We start from the raw sequence: 22571 nt of genomic DNA on the forward strand, positions 1-22571 counted from the left end.
ATCATATAGTAATGCCTGAACTACTAGCAAATAGTCTTCATTTCATTTGAAAAAAGAGCTGTCTTGTTGTCTGAACTTTGCAGAATGGTACCCAGAAATGGGCTGATGGTTATAGAATGAACTCAAGAATCAAATCATATTTTTAAGATGTTTTACTGATACTGGTTTTCTGATTATAATAATATAGACATGTTATTTAAAAATTAAGCACTACCCTGAAGTGTATAGAAAGCAAAATTTTCTTGCTTGTAATTCTCTGTCTCCCTGCCTTTGACCTGAAACTCATTTCCTTCATGATTTTCAGACTCTTGGACTTCTTATTCAATAACTCAAAAATTTACAAATTGTTCCTTTTGTGGTTGCCATTATATGCAAAATTGCTTAAAGACGGAGCTTTGAAATGGATTCTACAAATCCTCCTACAAAGAATAATTCACATCCATGTATTTTGCTAGGAAAATTTTTTTTTTTCATTTCAGAGTTATCAAGAGAAAATGAAATCTTCAGGAAAATGAAATATGCAATTATATTAATCACGCAAGCCAACCACAACATAAATGTCAATATTCTTCAAATATAACCATTATTAATGTGCAGATGATTTCAAATCAGATTTTGTGAAACTCATTTCAGCAGTATCTTTCTAAATTTATTTATTTGATTTGAAAAGTATTTTAATAAACTAGGATTTTGATGGTTGGGCAATGAATTTTGCAGATAGCTGATGAGCAATTCTTGCAAATTAAATGAGACAATACTGGAGTCTGTTTCAAGAAAAAATATTATGAATGAGCAACTACTCTTTTTCAATCTCTGTTTTAAAATTTTATTTTAAAATATAATAAATCATTCTGTGATGAATTTATATGCTCTGATATAGAGCAATAGATATTATATGAGAAAAAGTATAAATATTTTAGCAGACTTAAATCTATTGCACTGAAAAGGGGCTAACGTTTCAGTTGTGAGCCCAATGTGAAAAGGGAAGCAAATAACAAACTGCTCTGACTAAATTGAGAACATTTATCCTGGAGCCCTTGAACACTGCTGCCATTTTGCAATAATACCATCTTGAAGCCATAAGTCTAAGGACACTGTGATGAACTCTCTATTCCAGAAGAAATTGTTTCTGTGCCAAACAAATGGGTTAAGTTCCTTTACAAGTCAACCTCAGTGAACTTTTATCTTGCTATGTGCCCTTATTCACAAGAAGGCCTCTGATGGAAGAAGTAACTAGTTGTTATACTACATCAGTGTAGGGCAAGAAACTGAATAGTTAGACACAAGGTAATAGTTGATGCTTCAACCTTATTTTATTCTAAGGATTCTATTTTATAACACATTTCCTTAAGGAATTCTATGGATAAAGAGAAATGAATATAAATGTAGTTGCCTTAAAATTGTCATTTTACCCAAAATAATCTGTTATGTGATCCAGTGAAATTTAGATTGGCCCCAGAAGTTTATCTCCAACCAGCTCTTAGTTCATTATGATCAACTCTTTGACCAGCCAGGGATTGACTATTACTGCTTGGAATAAAATATTTCCTTTTATCTCTGTAGTGCTTTGTCTTTTATCTTAACTTTTATTTTTCCCTTGAGAAAACTGAGATTTTGGATAGGTACAGGGCAGACCACCATTCTCAAAAGTTACAGTGTTTAATGAACTGCCTATTAATATATATTTTCTATAATTCTAGACCAATGAAATAACCATTTAAAAATTTAAAAAGGGACTACCTTTTACTCCTAAGCCAAAATCCCTAATATTAACTTTTACTGACTAGTAAAGTAACTTTCACATAAGCCTTTTCCAAACGGAACTCTTTTGAGTTAGAACACACCCGAAGGAAAGAAGCTTGATCCAACAGAGTTTGACTCCTACTGAAGGAATCAAGCATATAGTGTTTAATTGTAATATTTACTATATCCTAATCAGTCTAATAAATGGTTTATGTGAATAACTCCTTGAATTCTCAAACATGAAGTAGATATTATTTTCAGTCACATTTTAAAGATAAGGTAACTGATACACTAAGAGTGAATTCATGTACCAGAATTCATTTTGTTTGTTAAGAGATTGAACCGTACTGAGAATCATGAGCATATGTTCCTAACTGCTGGGTTTTACTGTCTCTGAATGAATAAATGGCTGCACTACAATGAATGGGGAAGGCTTACACTAAGTCTACAGGATGTGCCTGTATTGCTCAAATGGAAGAGAGTGGTAAAGAGGAGAAAAAGATAATCTAAAAGGTTACACACAAACAGAAATACTGCAGTTAATAGGCTACCAAACTTGGAGCATTTCATTTAGGCATGCTTTTGCTCCCACCATGTATCTTGCTTCTAAGTCTACTGATAGAATTCCATCTACCCTTAAAGATTTTGAGCTCTACTGAGATTTGTGTTCAGTGTTCATCCTTCTATATCCTAGTCCACATGATAGACAGGCTCACGTCTGTGTTGTCCATCACTATAGATGACATCCCCAGGATTTAAAATGGTGCATGGGACAGATTTATATCTGACAAAACTAAATTTATTATATTTATTATGTTTTATAATAGAATTTTCAAATGTATAAAAATATACAAAGGATAGTATAATTAATACCTAGGTACCCATAACTTCAATGATTATCCATACACAGAAAACTTTGTTTCATATATAGTCCAACCCTCTCCCCTGCATTCACTGATTACTTTAAAGCAACTTTAAGACACAAAAACCCTATAGCAATGGTTCTTAATACCTGCCCAGCCAGGAAGCAGCAATGGGAGGTCATGAAATTAACCATCAGAAACCCATTCCTTTCCTTTACCCCTTTTCTCTAACTTTTGCTCCATCATTCCACCTCCAAGCTCCAAACCTAAGGAGTCAGAAACCTTGGTTGGCACATAGACCTGAAATTGGCCACACACACACACACACACACACACACACACACACACCATAACCCTCATAGCTAGAAGCAGTGCCTAACTGGAGAACAAAATAAAAGACTACTTGAGGTGAAGTTCAGAATTTTTATTATAAAGCTGAATTTTAAAATGGCTGAATTCAGACTGTTAATGAGACAAATAGACTATGAAAGTTCTTTCAGACACTAATAGTGATCAAAAATATTCAGAGAACTGGCCATGATTTCATTCTAGTGGTAAGGAAAAACAGTTTACTGAATGAGTTTAATGAAACAGTTTCTACTTGCAGCTTTCTGAGGTTGGTTTCCTGAATATAAACATTATATGTGTAACAAGAGGTCCCTGACGAATAAGCCAGTGAAGAAAGATTCAGAAGGAATTTCTCAGGACAGAAGATGAGAAACCATGCAAATACTGCCCAATTAAGGAAACATTGTTAGAAAAGACCAAAATGTATATATTGACCTGAGTAGCATGGATTTTTCCTAGACTTTAATATTAATTAGGAACGGAAATTGGAGCAAAGTTAATAAAAAGGGGATTACCTTGTTACCAACTTTGATATTATTTTTTATAAATTAAAACATGAAATAACTACTCAGAGACTCCCACTTAAATAAACATTATCTGTCAAGCAAGAGTGCTATATTAAGGCAGAAAGAGGCAATTATAGTGCAGAGATAGCATACAGTCAAAAACCTGCAAACCTCATCTTACATTTCTTCCAAACCTGGTGCATCAGTCAAGCCTAAATCTGTCTAATCAGACCTAGCATGTGGATTCTAGGACATGATAAATTCTGCAGTTCCTTATATCTAAAACCACAGTTCTTATTTCTGTCCCCCCCAAAACAGAAGAGTTTCAGTTTTTCCATTACTAAAGATTGCAAACTTAGACATTGAAACTCAGGCAGGCTTTGCACTTTTGTTGCTCCCTTTCCCACCAATCCCACCCACTGCCTTATCTATTGGTAGAGACAATCACACCTAATATGTCTTTAATCTAAAAACACTTGAGGTTCTTAGAGTTGTTTAGACTCTGGTTCACAAAAATTTCCATGAAGGAAGAGCACACAGTAAGACATGCACGAACTTAAAATTAAGGGGAAAGAAAATGAGCATCCAGAGTCAGCTATAGGTAGAAAATTTTATGTTTCCTCTCCTACCTTCCAGTTTTTCTTCCATGCACTCAACTTCATTTTGGACGCAAATATTACCAACCAAAGTAACATCACCAAGTCATACACCAAATTTGCAAAATTTAGTTCCTAACAATACTATTCAAAAATCCATCTTCTCAGATTCCTATTCAAAATTTTCTCTTGGGTATTCAGTGACATTGATTCCTTTTAGCCTCTCAGATAACACAGAACCCCTGCTCTCCAAGGATGTACAATAGAGAAGAAGAAAGTAAATATATGACATATATATGCAAAAAGTATTATACATACTACGTTGTAAGTATTTGGAGGTTACAATAAAACACAAATGAGGGAATTATTTCTATTAGGATTCAAGATGAAATTGGAGGTTGGCAAAGTTGTATATACTGTGGCATGGAGAAAATAATTTAGTTGAAAAATATTCATTTAATAGCAGAAATTTCTAGCTTAATGATGAATTGTTGGGATGTGGGCTTTCCAAACCATACCTTTTAAGCAATATACAACTCTGAAGCAAATACCAAATAAGGTAGGCCATAGGTGTGGTAAAAATGATGATTATTAGGAAGGTATAGTTCACCAATATTAGGAACCCGATAAAATAGGTAACTGAAAGAAATTTCAAGGAAAAAACTAATAACAAACAAGCTGTAGCTTAGCACATGAAGAGTATACTGGTCTTTGGACAAGAAACATAGAAAAAGCAACTAGCTGTTACATTAGTAAAATTCAGAACAATCCTGAGATATGATTGTTTTTAAAAACACAGTCCATAAAATTTTAAAACAAGACCAGATGACTTTTTAAAAGGAAAATAAAATACATTTGAATACAGAAAAAGAAAGGTCAATAAAGAAGTGATTTCAAGATAGACAATAGAGCTAAAAAAATATATGGTCAGGAAAAGTGTCGTCTTCCTGCCTAGAAGGGAAGGTGAAGTAGGTGAGTACAAAAACTCAGATTTTCTATTTCAATCTGATTTTAAGAAAATCTCAATTGTAATTAGGAAAGTAGAAACTGGATTATGAAAAAAGAATTCAGGAATGTTAACCAAATCAAAATGAAAACACATAATGTGGCTAATTCATTTTACTAGGGTACTTAACAGTTACTGGCTAGTTTGACAGTCCTTGTGAAGGTAATAAATTCCTGGAGCTTGAGGAAGAGTTACTGGATTATCTATTAATCAAAAGGTAAAAAGACAGCCCTGGTAATTAAGTCACTGTTACCTGGATATCAATATCCAGAAAGACAAGTGCAAATCGTCAAGCAATCAATTTGCAATCACAGAGCACTGAGAACAGAGTATGCACTGACATGCCTTTCAGAGAACAATTTTGTTTCATGTTGAAGAGACAAGAGGGATAAATAACAGGACTTTTAAGAGAGGTAGCCAATGTGCATTTAATAACACATTTTAATCTTCAATTTAAAAATTGGTTGAACTGTTGACTTGAACAGTTGCAGTAGAGTATCTGGTATAATACAGTCTTAATATCAACAGAATCTATTGAATCTACTAACATAAATTTTCTTTAGAAAATTAAACTTCCTTAAGCACTAAAGATATTTGAGGTATTTTCATCCACAATCACAAATAATTCAATCTCTATTGATGAGTGCTTTTTCCAAATTTATAGGACTGTCAAGATCTGAAATAGTCTGTATGGTTCTCCTCTTTCTCAAGGCAGCATGTCTGTGCACATAAATAACCTTATCAATATCAAATAACCTTTTAAAATGACTGCAGGAGAAGAAACCTTGCCAAAATAATTGCAATGGTTCATAATGAATGAGAATGAATCTTGACCACCAATTTACCTGATTAATGAGTTTGGCATAATTTCTTTAGGATGAACTTGTTGAGTATTATAACCCACCACAAAAAAGAAAAATCCTCTGTCATCTCAAAAAATGGTGTACATTCATTTGATATTTCCTCAAAATTGGATGGCATTATTTATTTCAACTGCAGTCCTCTGAAATAAATATCATATATGAGGATCTTAGTGCTTTTCACCACTGATAACAGCTAAACTCCATTTTTTCTGAAGGATAATGTGATTAGTAACATAAGATTGTAACTTTCATGAACAATTTGACTTTATATAGAAGTCCTCTGGATTAACACAGTTATTCAGTGTTGAACCATATCCTTTAAAGCTCTGACAAACCAATATCACAAAATTACCACTAAAATATGAACTGATAGAAATCAAATATAAAAATAGAATTTATTCTTTTTTCAAAAGAAAATTGTGCAAAGAAGAAAACAATGATAGTCCATAATTCCTAATATCAATATAATACCTATTTTCATTGAAAAGAAATAAATACCCCAAATGGAAATAAAAAATAAAAGTTCCTCAAATGCCTTTCCCTAAAATTAGACATATTAACAGTTTTTCATGTAACCTTCCAATATTCCATCATCAATCCGTCCTCAATTCATGGATATTTAAATTTTAGCATTCACTTTACATAGAAAAAATTCTAAATTTAGATCAAGAATTGATTAAGCTGTGAATGGACTTACAATTTAAGCTTAATTTTAAAAAAAGATGTCAGAGTACATGTACATGTTTTCTCAACATCACCTAAAAAAGTGATACCACCCAATCAGTTTCTTGTAGAGCTTTAACAGTAAAGTCTCAGAAGAATTAAATGAGAAAAAGCTTACAAAATTCTTTGGCCACCTGCTAGTATTTAATAAAGCCTGAAAACTCTTCATTTTGGAAGTAGAATAGAGATGGCATGGAGCTTAAAATGTATAAGCCTTGTCTGCTGTCCCTGTGAGTCACAGGGAGTGGGAGTAAGTGGTGGACCAAAGAGACAGGTATGACAGGGAAGAAACATCACCAAAGAAGAGAAAATTTCAGGTATAATAGAGTGCAATAAATTAAATATATTTATATTATTTACTGAAAATTTCATCAATAACTATATTAGTTGAGAAAGAGAACCAACAGGATGTTCATGTATATTAATAATGAGAGATTTATTAAAGGAATTGGCTCATGCAACAGTGGGGATGAGCAAGTCCAAATTCCGTAGGGCAGGCCACAAGTCCAGAACCCTGGCCAAAGAGAGGAATTCTTCCTTTTGACTGCTGAAGTAATAAGTTCTTCCTTCAAGACCTTCTACTGTTCGGATGAGACTTTCCTCAAAGCTAAAGGCAATCATCTTTCTTGATTGTAGATGTAATCAGTCGTCACTAATCAATCAAGTGACTTTTGATTTAAATCCATGAAATACCCTTACGGTAACAATCGGTCTACTGCTTGCTTGACTGAATAGACACCATAACCCAGCTACACTGACAGGTGATCTTAATTATCACAATCACCTTGACATTTTCATTAATTCTTGTAGAAAAACTGTTAATCCACAAAAGAGTAAAATTCAAATTTATAAACAATGTGGAATGAGATATTGTAAGTCAAAGGGAATTTAATTACCAGATCTGTGGAGGAAGAAATCTGTTTGGCATGAATACCATAAGAATTCCAAGTATTGTGCATGCTATCACTGATCTCAGCAAAAGCAAAAAAGAAATATTTAGAAAGTACTTACACTGCAATGTCCCAGGAGCACAATAAAAAAGAAAACTAGGCATATGGGCCAAATATTTTATATAAATTTAATTACAGCTCCTTTCTTCAGTACTTTTTTCTGTGAAATTTAAGAATATCTATGAGCTATTCAGATATTAAGTATAAAATAATCACTTAATATCTCAGGAAGGTAATCTTTAAATATGATGAATATGGTGACCCAACAGCATGTAAACAATATTTACTGCATAAATTTATATTTTAAATTAATTATAATACCTGCTTACCATAGTAAATTTATTAAAAAAAGCAAATCAACTCAGCAATCCTATGGCAAATAAACCACTTCTCTTCAGATGGAGTAGTCTTATTTGTAAGTCAGAAAGCTCAACATCCATCTTTCTTTTTGTAGACTGCTCACAATAGAGTGCACTTTTAATGGACACAAATCCAAACACAACGCAAAGCTTTATTATCCTATATTCTATAATAATCACCAGCATTGGCAAATGAAGGGTCTAATCATCAACCAATTGTTTGACCCTCTTTTATATTACTCAAATTACTTGAGTATAATCAATTACAAAAAGCAATGGAAAAGAAACTGTTAAGGAATTTAAATTCTAGAAAGCAATGAAAAAAAGTGAAAGTTGAATTTCAGTCCTTAGTATGAGAAGAATTGATAACATACTATACAATACAAAGTGCTCCCTCTATTGCACATTGCACAGATAAACACACACACAGATAATTGTAGGATGGGCATATTAACACTGCTTAGACACATATCCATATTTACACATAGATATTCACATTTTACCAGATGTTCTCATTTTCTAAATGCTCATGGACTTAAACTAAAAAAAAAAAAGAGATATTTGATAAATAAGAAAGGAAGATTGGATTGATGGTAAATGACACTAGTTGAAGAAATAAGATAGTTGAATAAGTCATAAATAGGTAGAAAAGGAAAGAGAACTTTCAAAACACCACAGAATGTCATTATATTTTTTTAAATGACCAAAAATAATCAGATTTTTTAAGAAACAAAATAGTGAGCAGTTACACCAATCTGTGTGGCAAAGTTAAATTCAAGAATCAGAAAAAGAAAGAACAGATGACATTAGCCATTATGTTTTTGCAGACTGCCAGAACTAAAATACCTTTTTGCTATATCTTCTCCATTCCAGCAGGGTAGTCCATCAGCAGCAGCTAATTCATTAACACAGAGCTTATCAGCCAGGCCTCCATAGAATGTTCTATACAGTCTAAGGCTGTTGATAAATTCTCTGAATGGAAGAACAAAGAAAACAATTAGCCACAAAGAAAACAAAACCCACAATAAAGGTCAATATAAATGGCATACTTTGTTATGCATAATGTTTAGACTATAAAACTTCTGTTTTCTCTACTTATTTTATTTTCATATGTCTTAAATACTTTACTTAAAAATCATCACTAGTTGATGGCATCTAAACCACAGTGATACTATTTTCCTTTCCATGTAGAAAATGTCAGAAGTTTACAACATGCTAATTGATAGCTGACTGATTAAAAGTTTAATATACTTGAGAGATTTTCATGTCTTGGTCTTCTTTTTAGTTTCTAAGAACATAAAGTAATATTTCCAGACTAAACATGAAAAAAAAAACTAGATATGAAATGTTTCGAAAGAATTCAAATAAATTCAGAACTAAAGTTGTTAGAAGTAATGACATATAAATGTATTAACTAAATTCTTTTTCTTTTTCCTCCCATATTACTCCCCTTTCTCCCATCAATTATGGGTGGGAAATTTCTACAACCAAAAAAACAAACTTTTTAAAAATTTATTTAAAAAGTAAAAACCTTTGAATTAAAAAAATTTCCTCTTTATTTTTTAAAAGATACTTAGATTATACAAATGTCACATAAAAAATATAGGGGATTCCCATATGCCCCACTCCCCACACATCCCACATTTTCCCACATTAACAACATCCTTCATTAGTGAGGTACATGGTTTGCAATTGATGAACATGTTCTGGATCATTGCCACTAAGCATGGATTAAAGTTTACAATGTAGTTTACACTCTCTCCCACCCAATCCTATAGGTTATGGCAAAATTTATAATGACCTTTATCTGCTTTTGCAACATCATTCAGTACAATTCCCAAGACCCAAAAAATGTTCCCACATTATACCTGTTTTTCCCTCTTCCTACCCTCAGAATCTGCAGTGGCCACTGCCTCCATATCGACGATATAATTTTTTCCATTGCTAGAATCACAGTAAGTCTGTAGTAGAATACCAGTAAGTTTTAAGTAAGTCTACTTAAGTCCACAGTTCATTCCCAAATCCTGAGGATGATGGGATGGTGAGGTCCACTACACCTCTAATTGAGAGGGGGTTGTGATCCCATAGTGCTAATGGATGGGACTTTCTTGCTTGCTGTTTCAGTCTCTCTCAATTCCCTGGTATGGTAGTTGTCCATCATTACCTCCATGTTAACTGTCCTGGGTTAGACCAATGAACTGCAGAGCAGGTGTTGTAACTCCGTTGAGATTCAGGGTCCAGCTGACACATGGAAAGCCCAAAGAATTGAGTCCCTTGAATGTATACCTACCAACTCTAGTACTAATTATAAGTTCAAATAGAAGGACAGCAGAAGAGCCATTTGTAGGGAAAACACAACTTAGTCCAACTCTGTCACACTGGGGAGCATAAATTCGAAAGTAGGGCTCACTGGCAAGGTACCAACTCCTGAGCTATCTGCCTGGATGTCTCCAGAGCTCCAGGAGCCCCAATATTTGGGGTCATATTTACTTTGGCAGTCAATGAGATCCTGCTGAGACATGCATAAGCGTAACCTCTGGAATGATCTCCGACGACTTTGAAGCCTCTTAGCCATATAAACTCATTCGTCTTTACCTTTTTCCCCTTAAGGTCTTTTTCCAGCGGCATTGCTAGTTGGTGCTTGGTAGTTATCCCTTGGTGCCAGGAAGAATCATCTGCAGGAGTCATGTCCTATGCTCAGGGGAAGGTAATGTATTTATATGCTGAGTTTGGCTTAGAGAGACGCCACATTTGTGCAAAAATGAGGCGCCCAGGAGGTAACTCTTAGGCATCCTATTATACTAGGCCAAATTTCAATTTCAAGAATAAAGGTTCATACACACAGTCATCAATATCAAGGGCCTGTCAATGGACCATTCTCCTTCACTAGTCATTGCCCCTGTACTCGGGGGATTCTTGCTGATTCATTAGAGAATGTAGCAGCACTCCCCAGAATGGGAATTTGATATTCCTTCTGTTATTGCATGAATCTCCACCCACTGCAACAATGCTCCATGAACATCTGAACACATTTAAATACCTTATATGTATGACCAGGTGAGCTTTCTCCCATGTCTTCCCTATCACTAACACTGTGCATCAATGATCCTACCCTGCCACAGTTGTAACCCTCAGGTGATCCAAAACTTCTTCAAAAATGAAGCCAATTGAATACCCAAATACAACTAATAAGAAAATGAAATAATAATGATAGTTTTAAAAATAAGAAACAAAATACAAAAACAAAATTAAAAAAAAAAATTTGGGATAATAAAAAATAATGAAAAATATTTAAAAATTTTTTTCACATTTTGCCTTTCATCACTGTAAGACCTGTTGTCTTATATGTGCAGTGACATTTTCTTCCATTTATTCCTTCAGTGTCTTATTTTTTTATTTTGTTCTCAAAGAAGTTTTCGGTTACAGAAAATGCACATACCACATACAGGAGACTTCCATTTACCCAACATCCTCCCCCCTTTCCCCCTTCCCCTATTAATAACATTTTATATATGGATGGTACATTTGTTAAATTGATGTACAAATATTGAAACATTGCTACCAACCATGGTCAATGGTTTACATTATAGTTTACATTTTGGACCACACACTTTTTTTTTAAGATTACTTATTTATTTATTTATTTCCACCCCTCCCCCTGGTGGCTTGCTTCCTGTCTGTTCTCTGTGTCTATTCGCTGCGCGTTCTTCTGTCTGCTTGTCTCCCTTTGTTGTGTCATCTTGCTGCACCAGCTTTCTGAGGGCACGGACTGTCAGCTCTCTGGGGTGCAGGCTGTCAGCTCTCTGTGGGTGTGGGCCAGCTGGCCTTTCACAAGGGGGTCCTGGAACACGAACCCAGGGCCTCCCATATGGTAGATGGGAGCCCAGTGGACTGAACCACAGCCGCTTCCCTGGACCATACACTTTTGTAAACTTTGATGCAATTCAACATGGACTGTATCCGTCATAACAAGATCATATAGAACACTTCTATCTCCCCCAAAATGACCCCTGTTCCATCTATTCTATTCCTTCCTCCCCCTCCCCTTAGGACCCTTCGCAACCACCAGGCTTCACTCCTTGAAGGACAAGATTCATAGTAACTTGCAACAACACTGAGGGCTTGACATACTGGTCTGTCCTCCCCTATTAGGTACCACCCATGCTCTCAAGAGACTCCTGCCCCTCTATTTGAAAACATAACAGTCCTCTCCAGGATGGGAGTCCACCATCTTGCTGCTCATAATGTGGGTCTCCACCTGTTGATATAATACACTATGTCAATATGAACACTCACGCATTCACTCCCTAAAAGCCTGCCTCAAGTGCACCCTGTCCCGAATGCCCCCCACATCCAACACCCCAAACCAGCAACCCTCACTTGCGTTATTGCCAAAAGAACATTCCCAATATTGTAGTTTCAACCATGTACCCGTTATTCCCCAGTGTTCACCTCTCAAGTCTATTAAACTTTTAATAGACTTGAGAGATTTTCATATCTGGGTATTTTCTTTGGTTTCTAAGAACATAAACTAACATTTCGTGACTAAACATGAAAAAATCTAGATATATAAGATGTTTCAGAAGCATTAAAATAAATTCAGAACTAAAGTTGTTAGAAGTAATAATATATAAATGTATTAACTAAGTTCTTCTTCTTTTCCCTCCCACACTACTCACTCCCCTTTCTCCCATCAATTATGGAAGGGAAATTTCAACAACAACAACAAAAAGCTTTTTTTAAAAATTTAAAATGTTAAAACTTTTGAATTTTAAAACCAAACCTTCGGTGGCCTAAGAACGTGAGTCTTAACATTTCAAAAGATGAAATCCTAAAGGCTTTAGTTCTGAATTTTTGTTAATTTAAACAAATATTTTGGAAAAATAAATGAAAAGCCTCTACTCTGATATATCCAATGGAATATAAAGCATTGGAAGGAAAGAGAACCTTAGAAATTCATTGGATGAGCAGTTGAAATGTAGCAATTATGAAATCACATCCCTTCTGAAATTAAAAAATTAATTTCTTTAAAATTAAGAACAAAGAAGAGAGACAATTCTAAATAATATTTGAGCAACCAAATTTAAAATAATTAAATCTGATCTGGACACTACTACGCTCAGCTATATTAATTTCAGTATAATTCATTAATTTTCAAAGAGCTATTTGTCCACATTGCTGGAGTTATAAATAACCTTCAATCTGTAGAAGGAGTAAGTGTGATTTTCCAATGTGTAATTTCTGAATTCAAAGAGTAGGTCAAAAGTTACCCCAGCAAATGTTTAGCAGATATTTAATCAAATTCTTAGCAAAGCTTGTCCAGATAAATGATGATAACAAAATGGCTGCATAAAGCTTGAAACTGACTCAACTCTAATTTATGATCAATCAAAAACAAAAGCAAAAAACAACAACAACAAAAAAAAAACCATGCTTTATTTTCTTACTAGCACAGTAGTTTTATTTACCTTTTTTTAAAAACCGCTTTAGGTCCGTTTTCTCCAGTTCACTTTCATGGTGACTATATCTCCACCAACTGGAATGCATGACCGAATATCAATTCTTGTGTTGCAGTTACAATAAAATAATTCAGGAAATAGACTGATTCTTTCCTAGAGAGGTGGGGTTCAATGAATGGAACCTGTCCTGAATTCTATTCACTATAAATGAATTTGGAATCAAAGACTCCTCTAGAAAAGAAAAGGCCTGGTACAAATGACAGGTAGATTGAGACCTCTAAACTGATGGTGTTAACTGAATAGATATTCTTTACTAGACTCCAGTCTTGGTGAATGGCAATGCTCTAGTGTCATTTCTCCCTTACAACCAATAGATCATATTGGGGACAGCTATATCTTTCTTTTCCAGTCCTCCTTCCTAGCGCTGCTATGATTGATTCAAGCTCTTATAGCCTCTGGAATCATTGTTCTAGGACTATACACCACCGGTCTTTCCTTTCCAGTCATATTCTATCCTCAATGAGAATCATCTATTAAAATTCAGATCTAATATTCACTAATTATGCATTCATTTCCTTAATGCCATGCATCGTTCTCTATTCTCTACAGCATGAAACCCAAACTTCTTGGAAAGGCAAGTTGAGCACCCTCTTACCTCTCCATCTTCAACCTCAGCAGCAACAGAAATTATTGTTTAGGGTCCCACACAAGTGAGGTACTTGTTCTTCCCAAAACACACAACACACTTTTATTCCTTTGCATGTGTTATTCTCTCTGAAAAGATTTCCTCCCCTATTGTATCCTAAATGATTTCCACTAATTCCGTATACCATTCACAATCAGTTATTCTTCACAAAATACTGACCACTATTGAGTACTAGACTTTGTGTTGTCACTATGGATTCACAGATAAACAATAGTGCATATGCTCGTAAAAATCCACAATAATAACACACTAAAAATGCCACATGAGGACAGAGGAGGAATTAGGAAATAATTACAAAAGAATTTGTCACTTCAATTTTGATTTAGGAAAGCAGAAGCCAGATGGCTGTTCCACGCAAAGAAAACAGGATGAGCAAACATAAAACGGAAAAAGAATATTGTTTTCAGAAAACTGTAGGCAGCTTAGTTTAGCTAGTGTGGCGTGTGCTGATGTGAATTACATAAAAATATAAATGACTAGATTACATAATCAGCCTTTTTGTTCATTGGAAGGTGTCTCAGTTTTATTCAGAAGGCAGTGGGAGCCATTAAAAGTTTTCAAGCAAGCGATCTATTAATCAAAGTAGCAATGCAGAAATATAAATAATAGTGATGTCACTGAAGGGGTTATGAATGAAATTCATGGAGAGAAAAATGAGGATGTGAAAAAAAGTTGCCAGTGAGCATGGAGAAATGTGATAGCTTTGAAAGACAGTAGGAATCTAGAATTGACAGGTAAAGTGAGAGTTTAAAGATAATTTCTGATTGTTTTCCTTCAGGTAACTGAGGAAATGATTGTATCATCCTAAGAGACAAGAAATAAGGAAGGGAAATGTCACCTTCTCAACTGTCACTACATTATACTTGTGATTGCTCTTACCCTGTTCAATATTTTCATTTTTCCATGGCATATATCACTTTCTAGTACACTGTGTACTTATTTATTAGCCTTTATTGTTTCTTATTTATCTCCCTGATTCAGAATAAAAGATCCAAGCAAGTTGAGATTTTATTATTTGCTTCCTTTGTTCACTACTACATATCCTAGAGCAGTGGCATAGACTCAATAAATAGTTGCCAACTTAATAAATGTGTAAAAAGATAATAATTCATAATGAATAATTAATTCTCTTCTCAACAGTTCAAATTCAAATTTCAGTTTGAAATTTCTTTGGAACATCCAGATGGAGAAATGAGGTAGAACACTACTTCTCAAACAATACATGTAAACATCATCTGGGGATCCTGTCAAAAATGCAGATATCATTCAGTAGTCCTAGGGTACAGAAGCTGCTGGTATATGTCCCATGAGTATCACAAAAGTTTGCTGTTGAATATAAGGCCTTGGAACTCAGCAGACTGGCCATGTTATGTGGGATTTAACATCCTTGGAGATGGTGATTGAAGCCATGGATATGAATAAACACTCCTAGGAAAATAATGTAAAGTAAGAAGAAAACAAAGAGACTCAGAAGTAGTAAAAGCCAAGGAATAAAAATGTAAAAGTTAAATAATTATGAAAACTAAAGTATGAGGGAATTTGAAATTAGAAGGGTTCTCCAATTGTAAAATGCCATTTTAAGAAGTTAACTAAAATACTGGAAATTTCTCTCATATGTGGTGACCTTCATTAAAGCATGTGAAGTGCAGTGGTAGACTCCAATTGCAGTATAGGGAGATTAAGTGGGGATGAAAAACTAAAAGCAGAAAATCCCAAAAAAGAAAATTATGGAAGTCTGATTTGTGTGTATGTGTGCTTGAAGACGGAAGAGATTTTAAAATATTCATGTGGGAAGAGGAAGGAGAAAACAAGGATATGTAGTCATGTAGCTTGTTCCCAAATATTCCAATTCTTCACCTTCTGGGCAAGAGCATCTTTGAAGTTAGCTTTGATCATGTGACTTGCTTTGGGTTCTAATTAAATGTATGCAGAAGCAACGTGTATCCCTTCCACGCTTAAGCTTTAAAAACCAATTTTGCTTCACCAGCATCTGTTTACCTCTGCCACAAAGACTGACAAAGTTTCAGACACAGGCTGCCCTGTCATTGGGTCCTGAAGCAAGGGCAATTTGAGCAGCACCCCTAGTTGACCTAAAACAGGCACAGAAAGTAAACAAAAATACAATTTTATTGTTCTGATGTTAGGATTATTTGCTCCTACATCATAACTTAGTTTCTGTTGGCTCCAATGATGTAGGAATAGAAAATGAATACTTGATGGATCACAAATTCTAAGAAGACAGAAAATTGGTTAGCTTTGGACTTCTGCAATTTCTCTAAGACTAATATAGTGGGGAGAAGTCTGTGTGAATGTCAAGATAAGTGTTCATTTGTGAGGACAGAAATTTGAGGGGAGATTCTAATTTGGAAATCTATGTCCCATGTTTGGCATTTTTAAAGTCACAGGAATTAAGAGTAGTATTCCAAAAATGATTGTACTGGAGGACCAGAAGATCAACACTGGATTTGGGGAAAAGTGAATTATCAGGAAACAGAGGGATGAAGACACTGGTAGTCTCAGTGAGGTCAAAGACTTATCTACTGCCCCAGAGCCAATTAGCACTGGTCCTAAAACGAGAATTCAGAACTCAACTCCTGGCTTAATGCTCAGCTCACAACCCATCATGTCTCCTTTTCCAGTTTGACATGAAAGGGATGAATCAAAATCTAAGTCAATATCCAGCATAAACTTCAATTCCTTTCCAACGTCGATATCACCATCCTAGGTAGTTTGTTAGCCCATCCTTGGTTCTCACACAGCACATGTCTGTATCCATATTAAGGACATTGCTCTCTAGTATATTTCCTCTGTTTGCATTCCTGACTCGCAGACTAGCTGGTGTATTCTTTAAAGACAAGAGCCAGTTTTTCTTCATATCCTCAGGGTTTGATTCACAGCCTGATACCCAACAGATACTCAACAAATTCTTTCTTAATTAGCTTCTAATGCAGTCTTAGTTTTTTAGCAGCTTACAACATTTGAAGCTCCTACAGAAAATACATTTTACAAGAATAATAATCAGGGAAGAGGACTTGGCCCAGTGGTTAGGGCGTCCATCTAACACATGGGAGATCCACAGTTCAAGCCCCGGGCCTCCTTGACCCATGTGGAGCTGGCCCACACACAGTGCTGATGTGGGCAAGGAGTGCTGTGCCACGCAGGGGTGTCCCCGCGTAGGGGAGCCCCACACACAAGGAGTGTGCCCTGTAAGGAGAGCCACCCAGTGCAGAAGAAAAGTGTAGCCTGCCCAGGAATGGCGCTGCACACACAGAGAGCTGACACAACAAGATGACGCAACAAAAAGAAACACAGATTCCCGTGCCGCTGACAACAACGAAAGCAGACAAAGAAGAACACGTAGCAAATAGACACAGAGAACAGACTACTGGGATGGGGTGGGGTGGGGTGGGGAAGGGGAGAGAAATAAAATAAATAAATAAATCTTTAAAAAAAGGAATACTAATCATAATTGAAAGTCCTTATATCAGGCAATTTAGCAATCATTAAATTAGGGGGTCTATTCCTAGATTGTGGGGAAATATTAGACACAGCTTCCTGGTATGTCACATTAGAAAACAGAAGAAATCAAAAGGGTCAGACTGCAAGCTATGCCAGATTCTACAAAACAGGCTCAAGAACAACTCCTATTGATAAGTGACACTGAAATTAAAATGTAATGACACATTACTATTTAGTCACATTGCTGCCAAAGATAGCTATCAGAATTAATACATCACAGGTATTTTATGAAAACAGTGAGAAAGAGTCTTAGAGATCATCCGGCCCAGCAGTTTTCAGTTCTGCCTGCATATTGTAATCACCAGGGAAACATTTATACTGTACAGAGGCCTAGCTTTCTCTCTCAGACAACCAGATTTATTAAGATAGAGTGGGATGCAGGCATCTGTGTTTTCTGAAAACTACCCGACAGGATTCTAATGTGCACCTGGACTTGAAAACCAGTGATTTAGTCCAAATTTTTTATTTTATGATTAAGTAAAGTGAGAACCTCACAAATGAAAGAACTTGTGAAAAATAATTTAGTTATGATTTAGTAAGGCTGTACAATGAAGACCTCTACATCTTTGTTAATTGAATTAATGAAGAATTCCATCACTTAGCAATGTCTGGCTGGTTTTAGATGTTTGATAAATTAAAATTGAATAAATCTGTAGATAGAATATCTTCATCTGTTTTCAAATTTTCACAGAAATTATCACATTTTGAAAAACACTTATTAATAGATTGTTATAGAAGAAAACATGAACACATCATTTTTTTCCTGAAAAAAGCATGCACTTAAAAGGTAGTAAATTCAGGTAGAGTTTGTTTTTCTATATTTCTGCCAGTCTAAAGGGACTTGTGTGGGAAGCAGGGAGTGAGATAAATTCTGATCACCGGCTAATGACCAGTTTTGTACACTGTGCAAGCACAGTAGAGCAGAAGAAGGCTGTAGCACAATTGTTCATTCATAGCTTGCAGCCTTTCTTGCCCTGAGCTTACTAAAGACAAGAGTGAAACATGGACCAGCATAATTATTGCTTCATTGCTTCCCATGCTCTTGGGGCCAGCAGTGCCAGAAAGGTCTCCTGATATATATCACATGATAAAAATATATAAAAGGAAATGCAACCCACCCTGAGGTTGTCATTTCTGGTTTGGTTGACATGGGAATACAACTATTGTCAAAGTGAGCAACACTTCCTGTTGGCTGTACCACTATGATTGACTTTAATCATTTTTAAGTTCAAAAGTAACATTTTTTTCAAGTAGTAAAATAATTAAAAGGAAAATGAACAAGTGAATAACTGTCTTGCCATAGTGTTTTCATTGCTCTCTGCTGAAGTAACCAATGTTAACCTGGTGTCTTTCTTCAGCTTTCTCTAAATGCATTTGAACAAACAACCACATAGAGAGAGACAGACATAATAGAGAAGAAATATATGGTTTGATTTCGTTTTACACAATTGGGACCAAGCAATATAAATTACACATGCAATCAGCTTTTATTACTTGACAATATATCATAAACTCCTTTAAATTAACAAATAGTAGTCTTATTTATTTTTACATAGCTGTATAATATTCCTTAACTGGTATATAGCAACATTAGCATAATCTGTCAAAAGATTCCCTTAAGCTAATTTACTTTTTGAATTTACAATGTTGATATATTCCTCATGTGCAGACTTTGAAGAGCAGCAACCATTTAAGTTTCAAACTTTGCTGGCCTTCTAGGGGGCTGCTCACATTTAAGCATATGGCACCGGTCTATATTTGATTTTTGTATTTCATTTAATTAGAAGTTGCTGGATAAAAAGTTATGTTCAAAAGACATACCTCTTAATCTTAGGTTTTGATCTAGTGGGAATCTGTTTCAATTTTTAAAGTTTTCAAAATTGTCACATATTGCGCTTCTCCTTTTTTCATTTTAATATAAAAGCCACTATTTCTAATTTTGATCAAATCTAATTATCTGGAAAAGTATTAGTAAAGAATCTTATTTTCAAATGGAGCTTTTCCCTGTGGAATATTTCAGACCACATGTTTATTTAATGACAGATATTGATTTTTTATCCTTAAAGTCAGTCCACACATAACACAGAACCCAAATTAAAAGCAGTGCCTTGGCACACTATTTGAAAATATCTGTAGAACAAAGGTCAAATGTGCAGTTTGCTAGTTAATGGCCTGAGGCAAAGTTAAGGTTAATGTGGCACTAATGAGCACGCTCAACCCTGTAGAAAAGTCTGACCACAACTGTCAAACAGTAGACATTTAAAACGTCAATCTCTTGCTTAGCAGAGGAAATGTATAATTACAAGTTTCTGGATAAGAACTGTTTTCTCTTGTTATTCTGTATTTATATTTAATCATTTAACTTTATACATACTTAAGTCATTCTATTTTACAAAAGAATTTTTATAAATCTTTAGCATAGAAAAATATTTATCTCTAACCTACAGAAACAGTAGTTTTCATTGCAAATACTTGAATATAATTAAATGTATAGGGTTAGATTTGCTAGAGAGTATGAAATCTAGTTTCTTGGTCCCTTTCTATACAGACTTTGGAATTCATGGTGGGATAGGAGGTGAGGGAAAAGCTATGCAATTTATGGCACAAGACACATGTACCGCTAATGTAAATGTGTTTTAAGCACATTGCATTCACCTCTGTTAAAAAGAAAGAAAACGTTTTCCAAAAAATAGTAACTCAAGAAGTCTGCTCTCTGAACCCCATGTGAACCTACTGCTCATTACAGAACCTATGACCTAAAGAGCAACACCATTTTCAAAGAGAATTTTTTTTCTACCTAAATGATTCCAGGTTTTTCCCTCCTCCTTAGAAGTCTTCTGAAGACTGGTTCATGTGGCATGATCTCCCCTTCATTAGAGGATTTACTGTGCTTTCTCCGCAAAGAGACAGGGGTTAAGATGGGTTGTGGGATGGGGAGCAACAGGAAAAGCAATGGGAAAGAGAACTGGAAAGGAGCACTGAAAATATGCTAATATACTTAAAGACCCCTTGGAGAGGATTCTTTTCCTGACAGGTGCTCTGTGGTTAACCCTCTGCTGGTAATTTTATACTAATCCTGGCCTAGAAGTTCATACAAAGGATAGACTGCTTCTTTTCCTCACTTTTCAATGACCCACAAAACCCAACATAGTACCATTAAATGTCCCAGTAAAAATCACCCTTTATGAAGTATTCTTCTCTAAAAAAAGAATGATTTAAAACCATTATTAGAAAAAGTTTTCAAAACTAGCTCTAATATTGTTTTCCCAGTTTATAAAAGTGGACCTTAGAAAGCACTGACTGTTCAGCATTAAAAACACTTTCAAGAAAGATGTTAACCCATTTGTGAAAATAAACACTGGGCTAAGTGTCCAAGGCTTTAAACAAATCTGATAGTATTAAGGGAATTAAGCATCTATCACAAAAGCATATAGAATTTCTCAACTTACTATAGCTTTTTGCTCATTTTAATAAACACATGAAATTATTTATTCAGTTCTTTTAATTTAAAGAAGCATGCCAATTTTTCAACAGATAAATGTCTAGGACATGACAGCGTCAAGATCAACAGCAAGAGTGAGTCAAATGGAATATACGCAAATTTAATTATTTTAATATGGTCACTCATACAAAGAATCATTACTCAGTGCCTATATATTTCAGATTTAGTATTTTAGCTCAAATCTTGAGTATTTCTTTCACAATAAGATCTTGTCCATGGTTACTAAAATATTAACTATAAATCTTTGTAAAAGACTTTCAATTTAATAGTCTGCCAATGATTGGGCTTCTTTCTGCTTCTTCCCCTACTCCCCTTTACACTATACCAATAATCAGATATTCCTGCATGCCTAGACCCAAAAAGCAATCTGATTGGTAAACCATATGTGCCTGGCACAATTTCTTCTTGCCTACATTTTCAATTACTGTAAATCTCTCAGTACTAATACTTGTGGTCTAGTAAAATACTTGTGGATTTTAGGGTCAGTAAATCTATAACGAACAGAATTCAGATAAAAGGGAACATTTTAGTTTTTAATTTTAATCCTGTTATTTTAGTAATTCTCATTTTGGGGAAAAATGTTCACATATGTAAAATGTTATCCAGGTATTATTTCATTTCCAACTTTTAAAGGATGGCATAGAATATTACTGACCAGGATTGAATGTATAAGCACCGTTACTTAACCGTGATATCTAAACTATTTTCCATGTGGTATGAATTAAAGTAATTCATCCTCCACTATGACTATCCATAGCTGTGGATTTTTTTTTTTAATAAGGCTTAGCTTACATTGGAAAATGTAGACAAACAAAATAAAATGAAGAATATAAAACCTTTGGGTCCATTTTTAAGACTTAATTTCCAGGGTCCCAAAGATACATTACTCCATATATAACAAAATTCTTGCTGAAGGAAGGTGAACCCAACACAGCAAATGGAGAGCTTTGACTTGTGGATATTCAAAATTCAAAAGGTGGACTGTATTATATTTTTGAGAAGTAAGCTTGATCTGAAAATCTAGAATTCTACCAAATCTTGCTTGTATGGTATATGGGCCCAAACAGCAAAGAATTATCTTAAAACGTCTTTCAAACTTTCATTTGTTGTACTTTCAAGCAACAGAAACCACACATGATTCTAATGATCTTGGTGAAGATGAGTGCTCTGGAAATGGTTGCGCTGATTTGTATTTTGAAGTGAAGATTAAGAAAAGAAAAAATAGTGCCTCCATCAAATGATACAGTCAACTCTAGAAATACATTTCTTCTACTATTTTGAGGACAATTGAGGAGGCTTTGACAGCTTTGTCATTTCCATTCAATATGCAACTGGAAAAAAAATCGTATCTCTTGGAACTGTCTGCTTCTATTTTCCCCTATTATATGTATGCATCTTTTAGAAACTTCAGAAGCCATTGATATATTT

The 22571-nt window shown here is 34.8% G+C and overlaps 1 protein-coding gene across 4 annotated transcripts in view; it reads right to left on the bottom strand.

Moving 5' to 3' along the window:
• Positions 1-22571, bottom strand: part of GPC5 (glypican 5) — a 1751919-nt gene that overhangs the window by 1210829 nt on the left and 518519 nt on the right. For all 4 annotated transcript variants that reach the window (XR_009180619.2, XR_009180618.2, XM_071208238.1 and 1 more), the window contains exon 5: positions 8804-8929. Coding sequence is in view for 2 of the 4 variants with exons in the window: in XM_071208238.1 (XP_071064339.1) it covers positions 8804-8929 (126 nt within the window). In the remaining 2 variants the exon portion in view is untranslated. The remainder of the gene's footprint in view (positions 1-8803; positions 8930-22571) is intronic.

Source organism: Dasypus novemcinctus, chromosome 15 (genome assembly GCF_030445035.2).
Source record: "Dasypus novemcinctus isolate mDasNov1 chromosome 15, mDasNov1.1.hap2, whole genome shotgun sequence".
NCBI lineage: Eukaryota > Metazoa > Chordata > Mammalia > Cingulata > Dasypodidae > Dasypus > Dasypus novemcinctus.